The sequence below is a fragment of the Xiphophorus hellerii genome, chromosome 2, assembly GCF_003331165.1.
Source record: "Xiphophorus hellerii strain 12219 chromosome 2, Xiphophorus_hellerii-4.1, whole genome shotgun sequence".
Lineage (NCBI taxonomy): Eukaryota > Metazoa > Chordata > Actinopteri > Cyprinodontiformes > Poeciliidae > Xiphophorus > Xiphophorus hellerii.
Window position 1 is genome coordinate 18,599,619 of NC_045673.1, and position 16,146 is coordinate 18,615,764.

General features: G+C 38.1%; 2 protein-coding genes across 3 annotated transcripts; one reads left to right on the top strand and one right to left on the bottom strand.

Annotated features, from left to right (window-relative positions):
- Positions 1-928: 928 nt before the first annotated feature.
- On the top strand, positions 929-9,743 carry pla2g15 (phospholipase A2, group XV). The gene is made up of 7 exons (XM_032586238.1): positions 929-1,231; positions 5,050-5,206; positions 6,614-6,732; positions 7,819-7,917; positions 8,004-8,228; positions 8,705-8,817; positions 9,090-9,743. The coding sequence occupies exons 1-7, from the start codon at positions 1,093-1,095 to the stop codon at positions 9,489-9,491; spliced, it is 1,254 nt and encodes a 417-aa protein (XP_032442129.1). The 5' UTR covers positions 929-1,092; the 3' UTR covers positions 9,492-9,743.
- A 1,598-nt stretch (positions 9,744-11,341) lies between these two features.
- usb1 (U6 snRNA biogenesis 1) lies at positions 11,342-16,064 on the bottom strand. 2 transcript variants are annotated; one of them, XM_032586268.1, is made up of 7 exons: positions 15,764-16,064; positions 15,335-15,477; positions 15,073-15,256; positions 14,099-14,152; positions 13,388-13,493; positions 13,002-13,082; positions 11,342-11,604 (listed from the first exon to the last, which is right to left on the bottom strand). In XM_032586268.1, exons 1-7 carry the CDS (start codon positions 15,919-15,921, stop codon positions 11,494-11,496), a joined length of 837 nt encoding a protein of 278 aa, XP_032442159.1. In that variant the 5' UTR covers positions 15,922-16,064; the 3' UTR covers positions 11,342-11,493. The 2 variants fall into 2 exon arrangements, with proteins under 2 accessions (XP_032442159.1, XP_032442151.1); XM_032586260.1 differs by having other exon boundaries at positions 15,335-15,519.
- Positions 16,065-16,146: the final 82 nt, after the last annotated feature.

The following is a 16,146-nucleotide window of genomic DNA, read 5'->3' on the forward strand; positions in this document are numbered from 1 at the left end:
CAACATTTTAAATCATACTGAATGGTGCACGTCCGCCTCGCTTAACGTTCTTGCGGTTCTCCGCGTGCCACTGATTACGTCGCGGCGTTCTTTAGCGTCGACGCCGATTTGTGGCGTGACGACGCCGGGCCCAAGCCCGACGGGCGCGCCTTGGCAGGCCCCGGCTAAATTTCTTCCGAAATTTTCTAGTTTGTTTTGTTGCTGTTCTTGTTTCACACTGAATTTATTTTTAATATGAATGCTTTTCATTTTTGAATGCTTCCTCTAAATAAAGAATGTTCAGGCTCCATACTATTCCACGCTGAAATTTAAAAGGCTTTATGAACGACTGAAGATAAAAACCTGAGGAGTAAAAAAAGAAAAAACGCAGCGAAATAGTTATTTCCAATAATCGTTTTAAATATTGATTCATGTGGCTTACTCAGCATCACTAAACTGGAACCCTATACAATCTATTTACACAAAATAAATTTATACAAAGTATTTTTCACAAATATTACTTTTTGTTATTAATGTGTTTATCCTCGCAATTAAGAAAATGAATGGTAGAAAAAAGACTGGGAGAAAAATATTTACAAAATGTATTTGATTGTAGGTCAATAAGAAAAAAAAAAAGCTAACAATAAGCTTTACGAAAATCTTTGAGATTTAGCAAAGAGCCTTACAAATTACAAATGATCTTGTGTTTTAGGTAAGAGAAATGAACAAAGTCTGAAAACACTTAAATAGTGCATACTGTTTCCCTTTTTTATTCTGGAAAATCGTAAACTCAAATTCCAGACATTTCGGGATTGTGAGGGAATCCTGTGCACTGACAAAAAAAAACAACTAAACAACTAACGCTTGTATCGATTATTCGTCGCTCATCACGTCTGGATCACATCTGCGGTCGATTACTCATGGCTGCTGTTTGAGTTGCTCGGCAATCTGCACCTCGTGATCTGCAGTTGTTTACTCGTCATCGGCATCTGAAGTGGTTTGATCAGATGATCGAAGGCATTTAACCCGACAGCAGAAACAGCCGGCGGCAGTGCCCGCTAACAGACGCAGAGGAGCCGACAGTGACCCACCGGCTATGCCACATCGGGAGCCATGGCGGGTTGGCACCGGTTAACAGCCCTCCCCGTCGGCTTGTTGTTGTTATTGTTTTTGGAACCGAGCAGAGGAAGACCCGCAGAAAAATGCCTCCAGAACAACTCATGTCAGAGCCAGAGACCCCCTGTCGTCCTCAGTAAGGCGTATATTTTTGTCCTGTGTCATATCCGGGTGTAAAATGTCATCTTAGAGTTAAAACCAAATGCTGCCAGGTTCTTTTTTAATTCATGCTGGGGTACAGGGTGTACCAGCAACGAGGAAACTGTATTCAAGAAAGTCCACGTCTGTAGATTTCCGCGTTGAGAATAGAGGCGTGTTGGGCTCAGATTTAAGGTTTTTACTCATGTAACGGACCATTTCGCTGTTTTACAGGATTCCCCCTCTGATAAGGTTTAGTTAGGAATGTGACAGGTGTTGTTGAGTCGAGTTCAGTTCGGCATCACGTTGCGCGTTCACACGGCGTTTTACGGCTACAGCCTCATGGTGTATTCAAGTACACTTGATAACTTCGGACACTTGACAACTCCAAAGATTTATCATCAAATGTCGAACTCTTTTGCAAACACTTCCCAAATAACACCCTTTTTTTATTTTTATTTGTTTGTTTAACCATTTTCTATTGGCTTTGTTCAGTAACCTGACTAAACCTGCTGTCTGTTGGGTTGGGTATGTTGGCTAAATCTCCTGAAGAGTTGTTTGTAAAAATAAATTATTTCATCTCAGAAAGCTTTAATATAATTTTAATAATACAAGGTTAAAATGTGTAGGTAAATAATTCTTTGAATACTGTGTCTTAATAATTTATATTGAAAAAAGTGTGAACCAAAATCATAAAAATAACTATTATAAAAAAAATCTTAAGTTACTGTCATAACATATTCTGTCTTAGTATGTTGAAAATAAATGATGGTAAATTAACATAGCAGTCAATTTGCCGTCACTTTTAACAACAGCAACAGAGGACATTATGCCTGTAAACATGCATTCTTTTATGGACATTGTAGTTAGATCCTAAAATTAAGATATAAATTGTGCCCAGTAATCAGAATCAGAACATGGCTTGCTCTAGCTAAGCTTGTTTTTGGATATCAAATCAGAAAATTTTTGGAATATAGGTTCTTGAAATCAGACTATTCGATTTAAAAAACGAAAAACAATTTTCCAGTAAATCAAACTAAACTTCAGAATTAAATTTCAACTATGAGCCTCAGCTAAACAATTATTGTTTCAAATTATAATTATAATCACTGTCCAGTACCGTGGACAGTTGCACCAAGGAAATGATGCGTCAAACTAGGATACAAATATGTAGATTTTCAGTCTTGTGGCACAAGGGAAGAAGAAATAAAAATTAATATTAATGTCTGTACATAAATCCATTCGTAATTCTATACTTTGGTGATTAGACTATTTTCAGATATGATTTGATAAAATTTGAGTATTTTTAAAGTGGCCAATATAGAACAAGTTGGAGTTTTGGTTAGTGGATGTAATTTTATCAGGTCAGTGTACACCCGTAAAAGCTTCTAAAAACGATAAAAAATAAAAAATCTTGATATTTATGGGGGGGAAATATCCTTTGCAGTTATTTTTAATATGGATATCTTTTTGCACGATTTGACTTGAATGCACCACGGATTTAAAATGTGGTGGTAAACGTTGGTGTAGAAGCGCCTGTAAAATCAAACACAACACACCTCCAGAAACTTTTTTTTTGTCAATCACAGTGAAACTATTTCCCTTATTATAAAAAACATTAAAAGTATTTTTTTTTTTTTTTTTTTTTTACCTGTAAGTCGACTTTTAATTATCCAGTCAAAAAATCAATTTCATTTTTTAACGGAAAAAACACTCCCAAAGAATACAGTTTGTGATTTGTAAAATCTCCCTTTAATTTATGAAATCAAAAAATAATTATTTTAATTGTATTTTGAGGTAATTTATAGGTTAGCATGTAGCATTCAACATCTACTAGGAGGGGTGAAGGGATATTTTGTTTCACATGAGGTTCTTTAAATGTGGCTGTTTCTTTTTTCTACTCATATTTTGCACAAAAGTAACTGTTTTACACCATATAGCTCTTTCACAATAACCTTATCGTTAATTCTCTTTCAAACATTTTAAACAGTTGTTCACATTTTAGTAGCTAAGACATCTAAATCAGTTGTTACTGAGGAAATGCAGAAAGAAAATACATTTTGACCAGTTCTTTGCCACTTTTTCAGTTTATATACCAGTAGTTTATTTACACTCCTCTCTGCTTTACATTATTCCTCCATTGGAAAACAAGCTGGAAACATGAGGAATGACTCAAGACCTGTTTATCATGTGTGAGGCCTGAAGAGTCCAGAAGTCTTCTGGTCATATGACTCCACTCAGCCTGAATTTGTCTCCTCAGCACAGCAGCCATTTAGCTTTACTGATTACCTAATTACACCTCTGGGGAGTTTTCCACTGTGTTTAGTTCTCAATAACTCTTCTTTATGATTCAGTTTAAAACATTTGTCTAATTTTCTGGGGCAAAAAATCTCGTTCTGTGGTTGGAGAGTTGAGTTTGGAGACGTTTATCTCTGTTCAAACCACAGGCTCTGTCTGAACACATTAGCTTGATAAGGCTGTGGAGCTGCTCTGATCTCCAACGTGTTGTCTGATTAAACTTGTGGAAAAGAGAAATAACAGCCTGATAAACTCCCATTATTTTGTAACTCGGGACAGATTTCTTCCAAAAACATTTTTCGGAGAATCAGCACCCTTCACTTGGGACAACTCTGTGAAATCAAGAATCGTTTTCACAACTCGGATCAATGTGGTGTCTGTTTTCAGGGAGATTATTTCTGAGTGTCCTGCCGTTTGCTCTGATTGCGCAGCAGCCGGTGGAGAAATGCTGCAGCAACCTTTGACTAAGATCGATGTACAGTGTACAATCAAACATGTGGCCCTCATGTTTGACTTTGTGTTGCGTCACCTTTTCACGATGACGAAAGGCTGAATGATGATCATATGTATGGCAAAAAATACTATTCTTGATTTCACTGTCTTTCTCTTTTTCAGTGTTTGAATGGAGGGTGCACATTTACACATTAAATAGCTAATAATCTTGATTAGTCAGGGTTAGGGTCTGTTTATTTTTGTTTTTAGCAATGGGGTAAAATTAAGTGAAAGGAAAACATTAGAAGTATTGAGAATTTTTATAAACTGAAGCGATCAGCAGCTGTATGTTTGCTCAGATAGTGAAACGGTTCATGATTTCAGCTCATCATCACCTGAGCTGCATTCCAGTTTCACACCCTAACTGAATAACATGTCCGGACAGATTTCTTTACAATTGGAGCCTTGGTATTAAAATGCTTGCAGAATGCGGTTGGCCCTGCTTAAAATCAACAAGACGGCATTGCTGCGTCAAAACCTGGATACTGCAGCTTTCTTGCTCCTCTTCATGTTTCTTTTTCAATGAAACCAGGCAGGCAGGGATTTCCACTCCACAGCACGTGTGTGTGTGCGTGTGTATCACAGCTGGAGTCTGAAGATCGCCTTTTACTTTCAGTTTTCAACTGTGTGCTGATATTTAATTACCTGTAATGTTCTCTGTTCTTTTTCTCCCTGGTTTATCTGTGTTCATGTCTTCAATTGTTTTGCAGCGATTATTTTCTTTAACCTGCCATTTACATGAGAATTACATTTAATTAGATATTTTTAAAAAATAAACATGTTACATTTTCACACTTTAAGCTGCTTTCATAATGTTTTCAAATATAAACAGGTTTTTAATTTTACCCATTTTTGCACAAATTTCTTTCAACTTTATTTACTGATTTTTAAAAAAAAAAAATTTTGTCAGATAAAAGGTCAGCCATTTGGTCCTCTAAGCAGTTGGATGTATTTTTGTGGTTTAAAACATTCTCAGCAGACTCTTTGGTCAGTTTGTGAGGTGACTCTGCGTGTTGCTTGTTGCAGTCCCGGGGGATCTGGGGAACCAGCTGGAGGCAAAGCTGGATAAACCCAGCGTGGTCCACTACGTCTGCTACAAGAAGACAGAAGACTTCTTCACTCTGTGGCTCAACCTGGAGCTGCTGGTGCCCTACGCCATCGACTGCTGGATAGACAACATCAGGTGCGCGTCTCTTTCAGAGCCTAATTAAGGTTTGAACGGTGTTTAAAAAATTATAGGCCTTATTTCTTATAGCTGACTAAAAAGCTTCCCAGCGGTAAAAAGTGAAAAGGTCATTTGTTTTCTTCTGTCAGAAAAGGCTTTTTGCTTCTTTATTCAGGCTTTACGTAATGCTGCGTGAAGAGTCTCTAACTCCAGTCCTCAGCAGCTACTCCACACACACCTGAATCAAATAAATGGCTTCTTAGCAGGCCTTTCCAAAGTCAATGGGATGTAAAAGAGGTAATTCCACCACCTGATTCTCTTGAGGACAGGAGTTGTAAAATCCCTGCTGCAAACCAACTCTTATTGCTTTAGACTTTTATTTTTAAACAGACGGTATTAAAGTCTGTCACTTCAATACTGCATTAGCAAAGTTTTTCTTTGGACCTTGGCTGTCATTAACTCATTAACAGCATCGAGATCTTAAGTTTGGCTGCTGATTGGCTGGTTGGAAAAATCAAATTTCTCCCCAATCCAGTAATGCACCACAGCTAAGAATCTTGTACTGCTGCTCTTTGGTGTGAAAGTTACTACTGAGGAAAGGAGATAAGAATATCTATTTTCAGCATATAGAGGGTGATTAAAATATACAGTACAGACCAAAAGTTTGGACACACCTTTCTAATTCAATGGGTTTTCTTTATTTTCATGGCTATTTATAAGGCAAGAAATCCCACTTATTAACCTGACAGGGCACACCTATGAAGTGAAAACCATTTCAGGCGACTACCTCTTGAAGCTCATCAAGAAAATGCAGAGTGTGTGCAAAGCAGTAATCACAGCAAAAGGTTGCTACTTTGAAGAAACTAGAATATAAGGGGTATTTTCAGTTGTTTTACACTTTTTTGTTTAGTGCATATTTCCACATGTGTTATTCATAGTTTTGATGCCTTCTGTGTGAATCTACAATGTCAATAGTCATGAAAATAAAGGAAACTCATTGAATTAAAAGGTGTGTCCAAACTTTTGGTCTGTACTGTATGTGTGAGAGAGAAAAACAATATTAAGAATATTAATAATGTTACATAAAAATACTTAAATGATTCATCACGATGACAATGATGATGACAAATTATGGTGACATTTTAATTCCACAGCAAACGGTCCTAACAGTCCTGCAACCTGTTCCTTTAAGCTGGATAGTCATCAAATGTTGCAGCTGTTGGTTAAAACCCAAACATTTGCTCTCACATCTGCTTGGTGGACACAAAAACCAGGGATGGAGAAGTTCCATTCCCACATCATAAATAATGTGGTGAACTCTGGGACTGAAAACAGGAACTGTTTCTGTTCAAGTTGAACTGCCAAAACTCGGTGGGCCACACGGATGCAGAACTGATCCAAATCTGCGTGTGTCTACTTCTGCAGGCTGATCTACAACAGTACCACACACACCTCCGACGCTCCACCAGGTGTGGAAGTTCGAGTCCCGGGGTTCGGAAAGACATATTCCTTGGAGTATCTGGACCCCAGCAAGCGCAGTGTGGGTGAGTGAAAGATGCCTGGGAGAGACCTCTGAGCTGCACCAACCTGAGGACCTTGGACCTCAACAAAACTCAAATAACTTCTTCTCAGAGACATTTCCAGGTCCCACAACATGTAGCAAACACATGTTAGCTACATAAATTATGGATTATCCCATTAATAGATAAAAAAAACTGGAAAAAATGTTTGAAATCTTCAATTTGGTGCAACCCCTCATTCCGACCAAGCATTGATAGAAGAATAAGTCATTTTTATTAGAAAAGAATTAGATCTAGCCTCAGGATGAGCGGCATATGCCAGGGCTTCAGAAAACAGGGAACTGAGAGAAAAGCTCACAAGCCCACGGCGAAGAGTACGTCTGCTTTCAATCTGTCTGCATAGCCATCATTAACAGAAAGCCTTAAGAAGTCCTGTTTGCAGTCTACAGATGGTTTGCCACAAACCATGAAGGGGACACAGCCAGCATGTGGAAGAAGATGCTCCGATCAGATGACAATAAAATTAAACGTTTCTGCCTTTTATGTAAAATTTTGTGCGCTGCGGAAAACAAACACTGCACTTTAACACACTTTCTGCAACCATGCACATTTATTGTGGTAGCATCATGCTGTGGGATGCTAGATACTGTAAAAACAAAAACCGAAAAAGATTAGAGGCTGGGTTGGAGTCTTTTCTCCACCGTCCATTGGGTCAGCGACCGTGAGCATACAGCCAGAGCTACAGTGGAGTTGTTTAGATTAAAGCATGCTCATGTTGACGTAGTCCAAGTTCAGGCCTAAATCTAGTTGAGAACTTGACATATTTACCATCAAAGTTAAATGATTTAAAATACAGAGTGATCTCTGCAAAAACCAACTGTCACAGATGTTCTCTGATGAACACAATACACTGTCAGCTATTCTACAGTGAAACAAGCTAAGCATATTTCCACAATTTGTTTTTTAAAGAAAACAAATATTGGGTGTACATAAACGTATATGTGCCACCTTTATGCTCAACATTGCTAAATTTTTATTTATTCATTTTTAACTCTGTGCTACAACCATCTGGTGTATTTATCTAACATACCTCATGTTTGTATATTCCAGGCATGTATTTCTTCAGCATTGTGCAGGCGATGGTGGAGTGGGGCTACACCAGAGACGATGACGTGAGAGGAGCGCCGTACGACTGGAGGAAAGCTCCGAGTAGGCACCGACGCTAAAACAACAAAATGTCACAACTCAGCCTGTGGGCAGAGCCTCAGTTCTGTTTCTTTGGGGGGGTTTTCTAGATGAAAATGGAAAATATTTCAAGGATCTGACGAAGATGATCGAGGAGATGGCGGAGAAGGCGGGGCGCCCCGTGCTACTCATCGCCCACAGCATGGGGAACATGTACACGCTGTACTTCCTGAACCAGCAGACGCAGGCCTGGAAAGACAAATACATCAAAGCTTTCATCTGTCTAGGACCACCATGGGCCGGCGTGGCCAAAACCTTCCGCGTGGTCACATCCGGTAAGAGACAATCAGGAGCGTGAACGCTGTGCTGACATTCAAAACATCAAAACCAAACAAACATCAGAAACCAAAAATATGTTGCTTTAAAGCATGGAAGCATAAACAATACCGATGCTTTGAAAAGGCTTGCAAAAGTAGTTTTTTAATTGCTTATTTTGTGAATGGAGAGTGTACATCTTTCATTCAAGCTCACAAAAAAATCAAAAAGTTATTCAATTTTTTTCTTCTTCTAATTGTTCAAAATGTAAACAGAGGCCTGTGAATATGAATGTGAGATGGGATGGGATTTCTCTTCCATTTCAGATAAACTTTGTTGTGCTTCTGTCCATCAAAGGCTGCGTGAAACTGTAACATAAGATCCAGAAGAAACATCTTGCACTTCTCAGGAAACCAGATAGTGAAACTCTGGGTCAGAAATAATCTCCTGATTTTCAGTTCTCTGTACCTCATTTTCTTTGTTCCCCAAAATTTAGGTGACAATGACCACATCTCGGTGATCAGCCCACTGAAGATTCGCTCACAGCAACGGACCGCCGTCTCCACCAGCTGGCTCCTCCCGTATGCCCACACCTGGCCCAAAGATCAGGTCTGTAATCAGTGACTTAATACTTAAATTATTCACATCTGACTCTGAATATTATTTTAATTGCCAGCATTTGGTCTCCTCTCCTCCATCTTTTGTTCAGGTTTTCCTCTGTAGATAGTCTGTTGACCTTTTACCTGTTTATTACCACATTGACCAAAATGATGTCCTACTGAAAGAAATGTTACAAACAGCACAGGGATCAGAACTGGTAAAAGTTCTTGGATTAATCCCATTCTGCTGCCTTATTTAATCTTTTTGTTTTCCACCTCTAGGTTTTTGTCCAAACCCCCACCAACAACTACACCGTGCAGGACTACGAGAAATTCTACTCGGACATCGGTTTTGCAGAAGGCTGGCTGATGCGTAAGGACACCGAGCCGCTGGTGTCTGACCTGACCGCCCCCGGTGTTGCCGTCCACTGCCTGTACGGCAACGGCATCCCCACGCCGGAGGCCTTCCGGTATTCGGACAAGTTCCCAGACGTGGAGCCTGAGGTGATGTACGGCAACGGGGACGGGACGGTCAACCTGCGGAGCGCCGTCCAGTGCAAGCGGTGGGTGGGGCAGCAGAAGCAGCCCGTCACGCTCAAAGAGTTGCCAGGCAACGAGCACGTAAACATGCTGACTAACATCACCACCGTGGAGTACATCAAGTCTGTGCTTTTCTCCCCGTGATGCTGCCAAAAGCCTGACGTTCATGCCAACAAATGTCCCAACTCAGTGTTCAGATTTTACTTGAGAAATCCTGAAAGCTTTTTTTTTTTATATATATATATATATATGACTAATGCGTGTAACCCTGAAATCTAAGGATGTCGAGATGTTTTTGTGGTTAAGACTTAATACTTTTCTATCGGTCTTGGATTTTCACAAAGTTTAGATTTTATTCAACAACTTGTTACAGGATAAAAGAATGTGTGTCAAAAAGCGGGGGATGATTTATTAATGCTGCGAGAGATTTCTGAAGCTCTTTGTAACAGAAAATTTAAAGCAGATTATGATCACCCTGTTATTTTTTTTTAAATGATTTTGAATTTTTGTGTCTTATTTTCATTTAACTTGTGAAATTTGTTGATTATGTTTTGCACAGAGCTAAGCTGTTGTGGTTGGCAATACAGAAGTATCAGACTGCCGCAACTCCAACACTGCAAAAACACAAAGTCTTACCAAGCATTCTTGGTCTAGTTTCTAGTGCAAAATATCTTAATACACTTGAAATAAGACAAAACTATCTGACAAGTAACTTTTCCGCAAGATACAGGAGCTTATTTCAAGTAAATAATTAATATTAATAAAAAAGTACTGTTACACTGACAGGTTATTTCACTTATAACAAAACATTTTTCCCGTGTTATAAGTGACAGTCTGCCAGTGGTACTAGAACTTTTTTTTTTTTTTTACTTAAAATGAGCGCTTGCTGAAAAGCTACTTGTAAGTTACCTTTGTCTTAATTCAAGTGTATTAAGACACATGAGCAACTAGACAAAAATACTTGGTAAGATTTTGTGTTTTTGCAGTGAGACTTTTTTAAAGAATGATTTTATGATCTACATCTTGGTTTGTAAAAAAATATTCTGAAAGTTGAGTAATGCAGGGAAAAGATCACACACATCAAAAAAAGGAACGGCTAATCTACTTGGTCCATTTTCCTGTTTGAATCTTTTTGTTTGGGTTTGGTTTCAAAGAGGTGCCTTAAAAGGCTTTAATTGCATGAAGCTGGAAAGAGGAGACTCTTCCTGACCGACATGGATCATCTCCTAGATGTTTTATACTTTTCCTCGCTGTTTTAAGTTGTTAAATGTTCAGACCTTTTAGAGAAACCCAAATCCTGCTGTGCAGATGTGGAGAGAAAACTCTGGACCTACGTGACTGTACTGTGCCATGAAGCCCTCACTGACCAAAATGATATTACTATAAAGTTTCACTTCTGCTGTAAGTGATTATAAATGTGTATCATAAACGAGCTGCCTTCTGTAGAGTAAAATACTTCAAGTGAACCACTCATGACTCAGTTTTATTTTTAGTTAGAGCATCATAAAACACATTTCTCTCATTTAGCATTTGCCATTATTTATTTTTTTCCTTGTCTATATATATTAGTAATCTTGATACTGCATAGAGCTGAGTAATGTCATGTCATATGACATAGGAAATGGCTATTATGTGAAATTTAAATCGCTGCACAGCTTTCAGGATTTACATGTTTTCAACTTTGTTTATTCTTTGACTTTGAAAAGAGTTATTTTGTTTTTTCTCTTCTGAATTTACTTCCCTTACGTTCAGCATTTGCCGGTTTTAATGGAGCAATGAGACATAGAGAAAAAAATGCTTCCTCATTCTCATAAGTCTTATAAGCAAATGACCTTCTCTATTTTCTTGTGAATATCAGCCTGTGACTCACTGAGGTTTCAGAGCTAAGTAAAAGCCCAGCTTCCTCTCAGCGACGCTGTCTTTGCATCATAGCAGCTTCCAGCGCACGCAATAAAAATTGGTTTTGTGAAGAACAAGTCACCAACAAAAAGATGTACAAAACAAGTAGCAGCTTTATTTAGTTTATTTTTGGTACAAAAAAAACCAACCTGTGGCTCTACACTGCCTGATGATGCTTGTAAGCCGTCGTCTGTAACATCTGTTTTTTTGCAGCTGTGAGTCGCAGACTCAATGCCAGTCTGCTCACTCACGAGGTCTTTAGTGAGAAACGAAAAGTCTTGTTTCCTGTCCTGCAGCGAACTTCTACACAGTCCAACCTCAACAGAAACGGCCCTTCTTCACGATTATCTACCATAATCTGTAACAAGGGAAAAAAAGGGGGAAAAAAATGAAATAAAACCACATTTTATTTCAGACCAACCAAAAACATCGGTGTACTCCACTAAAATTTGATGTGGCAGGTCAACAAAGTAGAATGTAATTGGGAAATAAAAAGAAAAAATATGTAGTTGTTTTTTTATGTTTAACTAAAACTCTGAAAAGCGTGGTTTGCATTTGTATAAAAAACCCCTTCAATCCGACTCCACATTGACCACATTTTGAAAACCTTTTATTCCACTTCACAAATGCACTACCTTAAATTGGTCTATCAAATAAAATCCTGATAAAATATGCGGACTTTTGTGAAAAAAAGTTCAAGGTGTATGAATAGTTTGTAAAGCAATGATCATGCCAGTAATTTGTGTTTCAGAGCAAGGGTCACAACGGGATTTTGTTTTATTTTTTAAAACACAAAAGATATCAAAAATCACAAGAGAATCACAGAGAAGTATAAAGAAAAAGCCAAGGTTTTGTAAAGTCATAGATGTCCACCTGGTATTTTACTTTAAATAACTTCTTGAATGTTTTGTATGCAGAAGGCTTGGTGACTGTTTCTTTGTGGCCTCTCAAAGTTAACAGTCTGAAGTTTTACAGTAGAACAATTAAAGACGCATCAAATGGACTGAAAACTGCATTACACTCAGAATATGTCCCAATGAAGCTGGTGATGTTCTACTAAAATCCAAACAAAAAAAATTAACTGAACTATTTGCATATATTTCCTTTTGAGCATGAACTAACCGGTGGCAGAAAAAGATAAGTGTGCACCTCCCTGGTGGTTTTGGGTCACACGTAAATTATGTCCTAATAAAACACCTTCAACTCTTTCCTCATTTATTGGTACTCCTTATCAAGATATGTACAAAAAAAGGCTTTAAAAATTTGTTTACAGCAGCATTTTTTGATATCTTATCAGGTGAATACGTACAGTACGTATCTGCCTGACTTGAATATTAACTTGTCTTTTCCGCTTTGAAGAGCAGCTTAGAGACATTTTTGCATCATATTTGTGCTGCAGGTGACTGCAGAGCCATTTAAAGATTCATGGACACATGATCAACATAGTAAATAAAAAACTATTTTCAAAGAATTATTTAATATAAATTATTAGGGCTAGCAATAAATGATTTAGATAAAAAAAATTATAATTACAAAAAGTCTATTTTTCAAACAATTTGATTAATTAAAGAGTTAACTAAATCTCTTTAACGTGTGAGATTGTGCTGGTGCAATAAAAAGGACAAAAGTGGTCCAACAACTTCATGCAAATATGTTTTCTGTTCCCTCTGTGTAATTAAAACTGGCCTCAATAAGTATCATCTTGTGACACAATAAAAGCAAAATTTTACATACAGACTAATAACATCTGAGCACCTGCAGCTCCTGTAAGAGTTCCTTCATCTTCTCCGTCTGGTCTCCCACACACCAGGCCAGACTCACGTGGAAAGATGGTTCCTACAACACAAAGCCGAGAGAAACCTAGTGAGAAACTTAAGAAGGTGGGCATTTCTGGCTTTTAAATAATTATCTAGTTTTACTTTTTTTACGTTGTGATTTGTGTTTGAACAAAATTTCCTTCTTTGGTCTGTTTCAGCACTTGCTTCTGGATTTTAATTTAATTTCATTTACAAATCAAACTGAAAACAGTTATTGTGACAGCCTAAAAGACATCCGAACCCAGTTCCACCTAAACTGTTCTTTATGCCAATTTCCCAAGTAAATATCAAAATAAAAAAGAGTTTGAGTGAAATTTAACTGACCTTATAAAAAGTGTCCAATTGAAACTCGGTCATTGTTTTGTCGACAACTCGGACCAGATCCAACAACTGAGCATGACCGGTGGACACTTCCATCCCCAAGAAGGTCCTGATGTGGAACAGCATTTAAAGACACAGGGAAGGGGAAACGGCGGTAATCATTAAGGTATCAGTAAGCCTAGATAAAATGAAATATGTCTGAGGATAAAATGTATCCTCAGAAAATAAAAAATGACCTGTTAAGTCACAACTTAACTGTGAACCACAGAGAGGATAGAGGATTCAGAGAATGGCCAGTCAAATACATTCTGTTGCAATATTCTACCCAATGTACCATGTACACTTAGTATCAATTAATGAAGGCTTTAAAGTCCTTCAGTATATTTGACTTCCATATAAACATGTACATGTTTATTGAGGTTATTTTGTTGCGCTCCCATAAAACATTTTGCTTCTTCTCACAGCCTGGTTATTGCTCAGAAATATGGGATGGTGTGGCTTGAACATACAGTTATATTGTAGTGATTTAATGCGTTGATTGGATGAGCATCACCTTTTAGAGTGGCAGCATCAAACAAGCATGGCTTTTCTGACAATTCATAAATTAAGTAACATTTTTTTAAGAAACTTTTGATTTAAATTTGAATATTTCAAGTTAAATTAAAGTAAATGTTTCCAAAGGAAATTTTGAGATAAATGCTTTGAAGACATTACCTTGTCCTCTCAGCGTTGCAGTAGACCTTCAGCATTGCTGCTGAACACGCAAACCTGCCAACAGGATAAAGCTTTTATGAGAATGTCAACAGAATGACAACAGCTGTGATTTTTTTTAAATTGTTTGTTTCCTGTAGACTTCATATTTATCAAATTCATCACATGCCATCAGTAACAACTAGTATATGTTAAACAGTCAAGAAAGACTACGCAAGTAAGTATATCTGAAAATGGAAAAACTTATAGTTGAGGAAAACTATTGTTTGGAGACTTGGTATTGTTACATTGTGAAAGTAATACAGCTTTCACAAAAAAACATGCTTATTTCACAAAAGATTTTTTTCTTTTATCAATTAATAATTTAAATTTATTAAACAACCAATCTAAAACTTCAACTTTTGGGATGTCTACCATTGCTCAGGATCCACTGTACACAGTTTTTAAGAAATTGGCAGGAAGTCAGTTTCATCTAACAACAGATGATCTATGGTTGACACAATAAGTTACTTTCCCTTTATTTCTAATACTTCCTGATCTACTTAAGGATTAAGATGATGCTGAATGAAATTGACTGTGCTTAGGCTGTAGTTGAATAGACGCAGGGTCAATAAGACACCTCTGGTGGTTCAGTTTGAGGACAACATTAAATCCTAATTAAATCCACAATTCTGTTTGCAGAAATGTAGCTACAAACTTGGAAAGCATCTCCACCGTACTGTTCAGATTCTTAATAGTAACGCATTAGTTATTTGTGTGCACCTCCCTCACTATGTTCTAGGGAGTACAAATATAGATTCCACACAGAAGTGCGTGTCTTTGTTACATCTTTCACATATGCTTTGAACTTTTTCTGGTACTTTTGTGTGTGTGACTTCTCACAAACAAGTTTAGATTTTTCTTCTGAAGCGCTTAGCTAAAAATCTAAAATTTGAATTCAGTTTGTTTGCCTGCAAATCAAGGAGTGATAAACAAACCTTCCGCATTGAGAAAGGCCCGACTGGAGGCTTTGTGTAAATGGCTGGATCCAGTGGTGCCTGAGCACCACCGTCTGAGACAGACTCAGGTGGAACTCCTCCTGCTGCGTCAGCATCAGACCATGAGCCCCCAAGGCTGACAGCAACTCCTCTAAAAGCTCCTCAAATTCCTCCTCAGGAGGGTCTGACACAAAAATGAGCCACATAGTTAAGAACCAGGATAGAGAAGGGTGTACAAAAAACTGTTCTGGTTGCTTCTTACAAGGCAGGTAAACATAAGTGGCCCAATTTCCTCTCTCGTGCTTGAAGGAGCGGATGCGTCCACCATGAAGGGAGCTGTCTTCATTCAGTGCTTCATCGTCGTCATCAGGGAACATGCTCAGGAGGCAACCGGGCAGAGGCAGTCTGCAGGACATGCACGTTTTATTTTCACCTGAAATAATCAGACTGAAGAATTTGCGAATTAAGTTTGTATTCCTATGGAGCAAGTATTTGCTCTTTAAACTGTGGATGTCCCACCAAAGAATGGTTATGGCTTTGTCGGAAATGGTGAAGCTGTCAAATATATTGAATTTCTAACATTTCAAATATCTAATTTTGTCCAGCTACTAAACAAATGGCTTTCATTTGCATTTAATAATAATAATAATTTACAAATACAGACAGACACAACTTTGTACTTTGCACACACCTCGTTTTAGGATCCAGCTCCTCGGTTCTGGCTTTCTTCTTGGTTGGAAGGTCTCGGGTTCCCTCATCTTCCTCCACTGATCTTCGGCTATTTCGACTCCTCGCTTCACTTCCGGGTTCACTGTCCTCCTCAGAGCTGCTGCTGTAACCAACCAACATCCCGAACCATCAGGGCATCGTACAGATAAGTTAGATACTTGATATAGACCAGATGTTGGTTCCAGTCGTAGCTTCAAAGCCACAAAAATAATTACGTTTCCGAACAGCCTGCTCTATTCCGATGTAAACAACCGCTTGTTACCTTAATTCATGTCCGACCGAAACAAACAGTCCGCCTCTAAAGCGTTCTGCTTAAGCTGAACGATTTAGTGAGTTTCTTAGGTT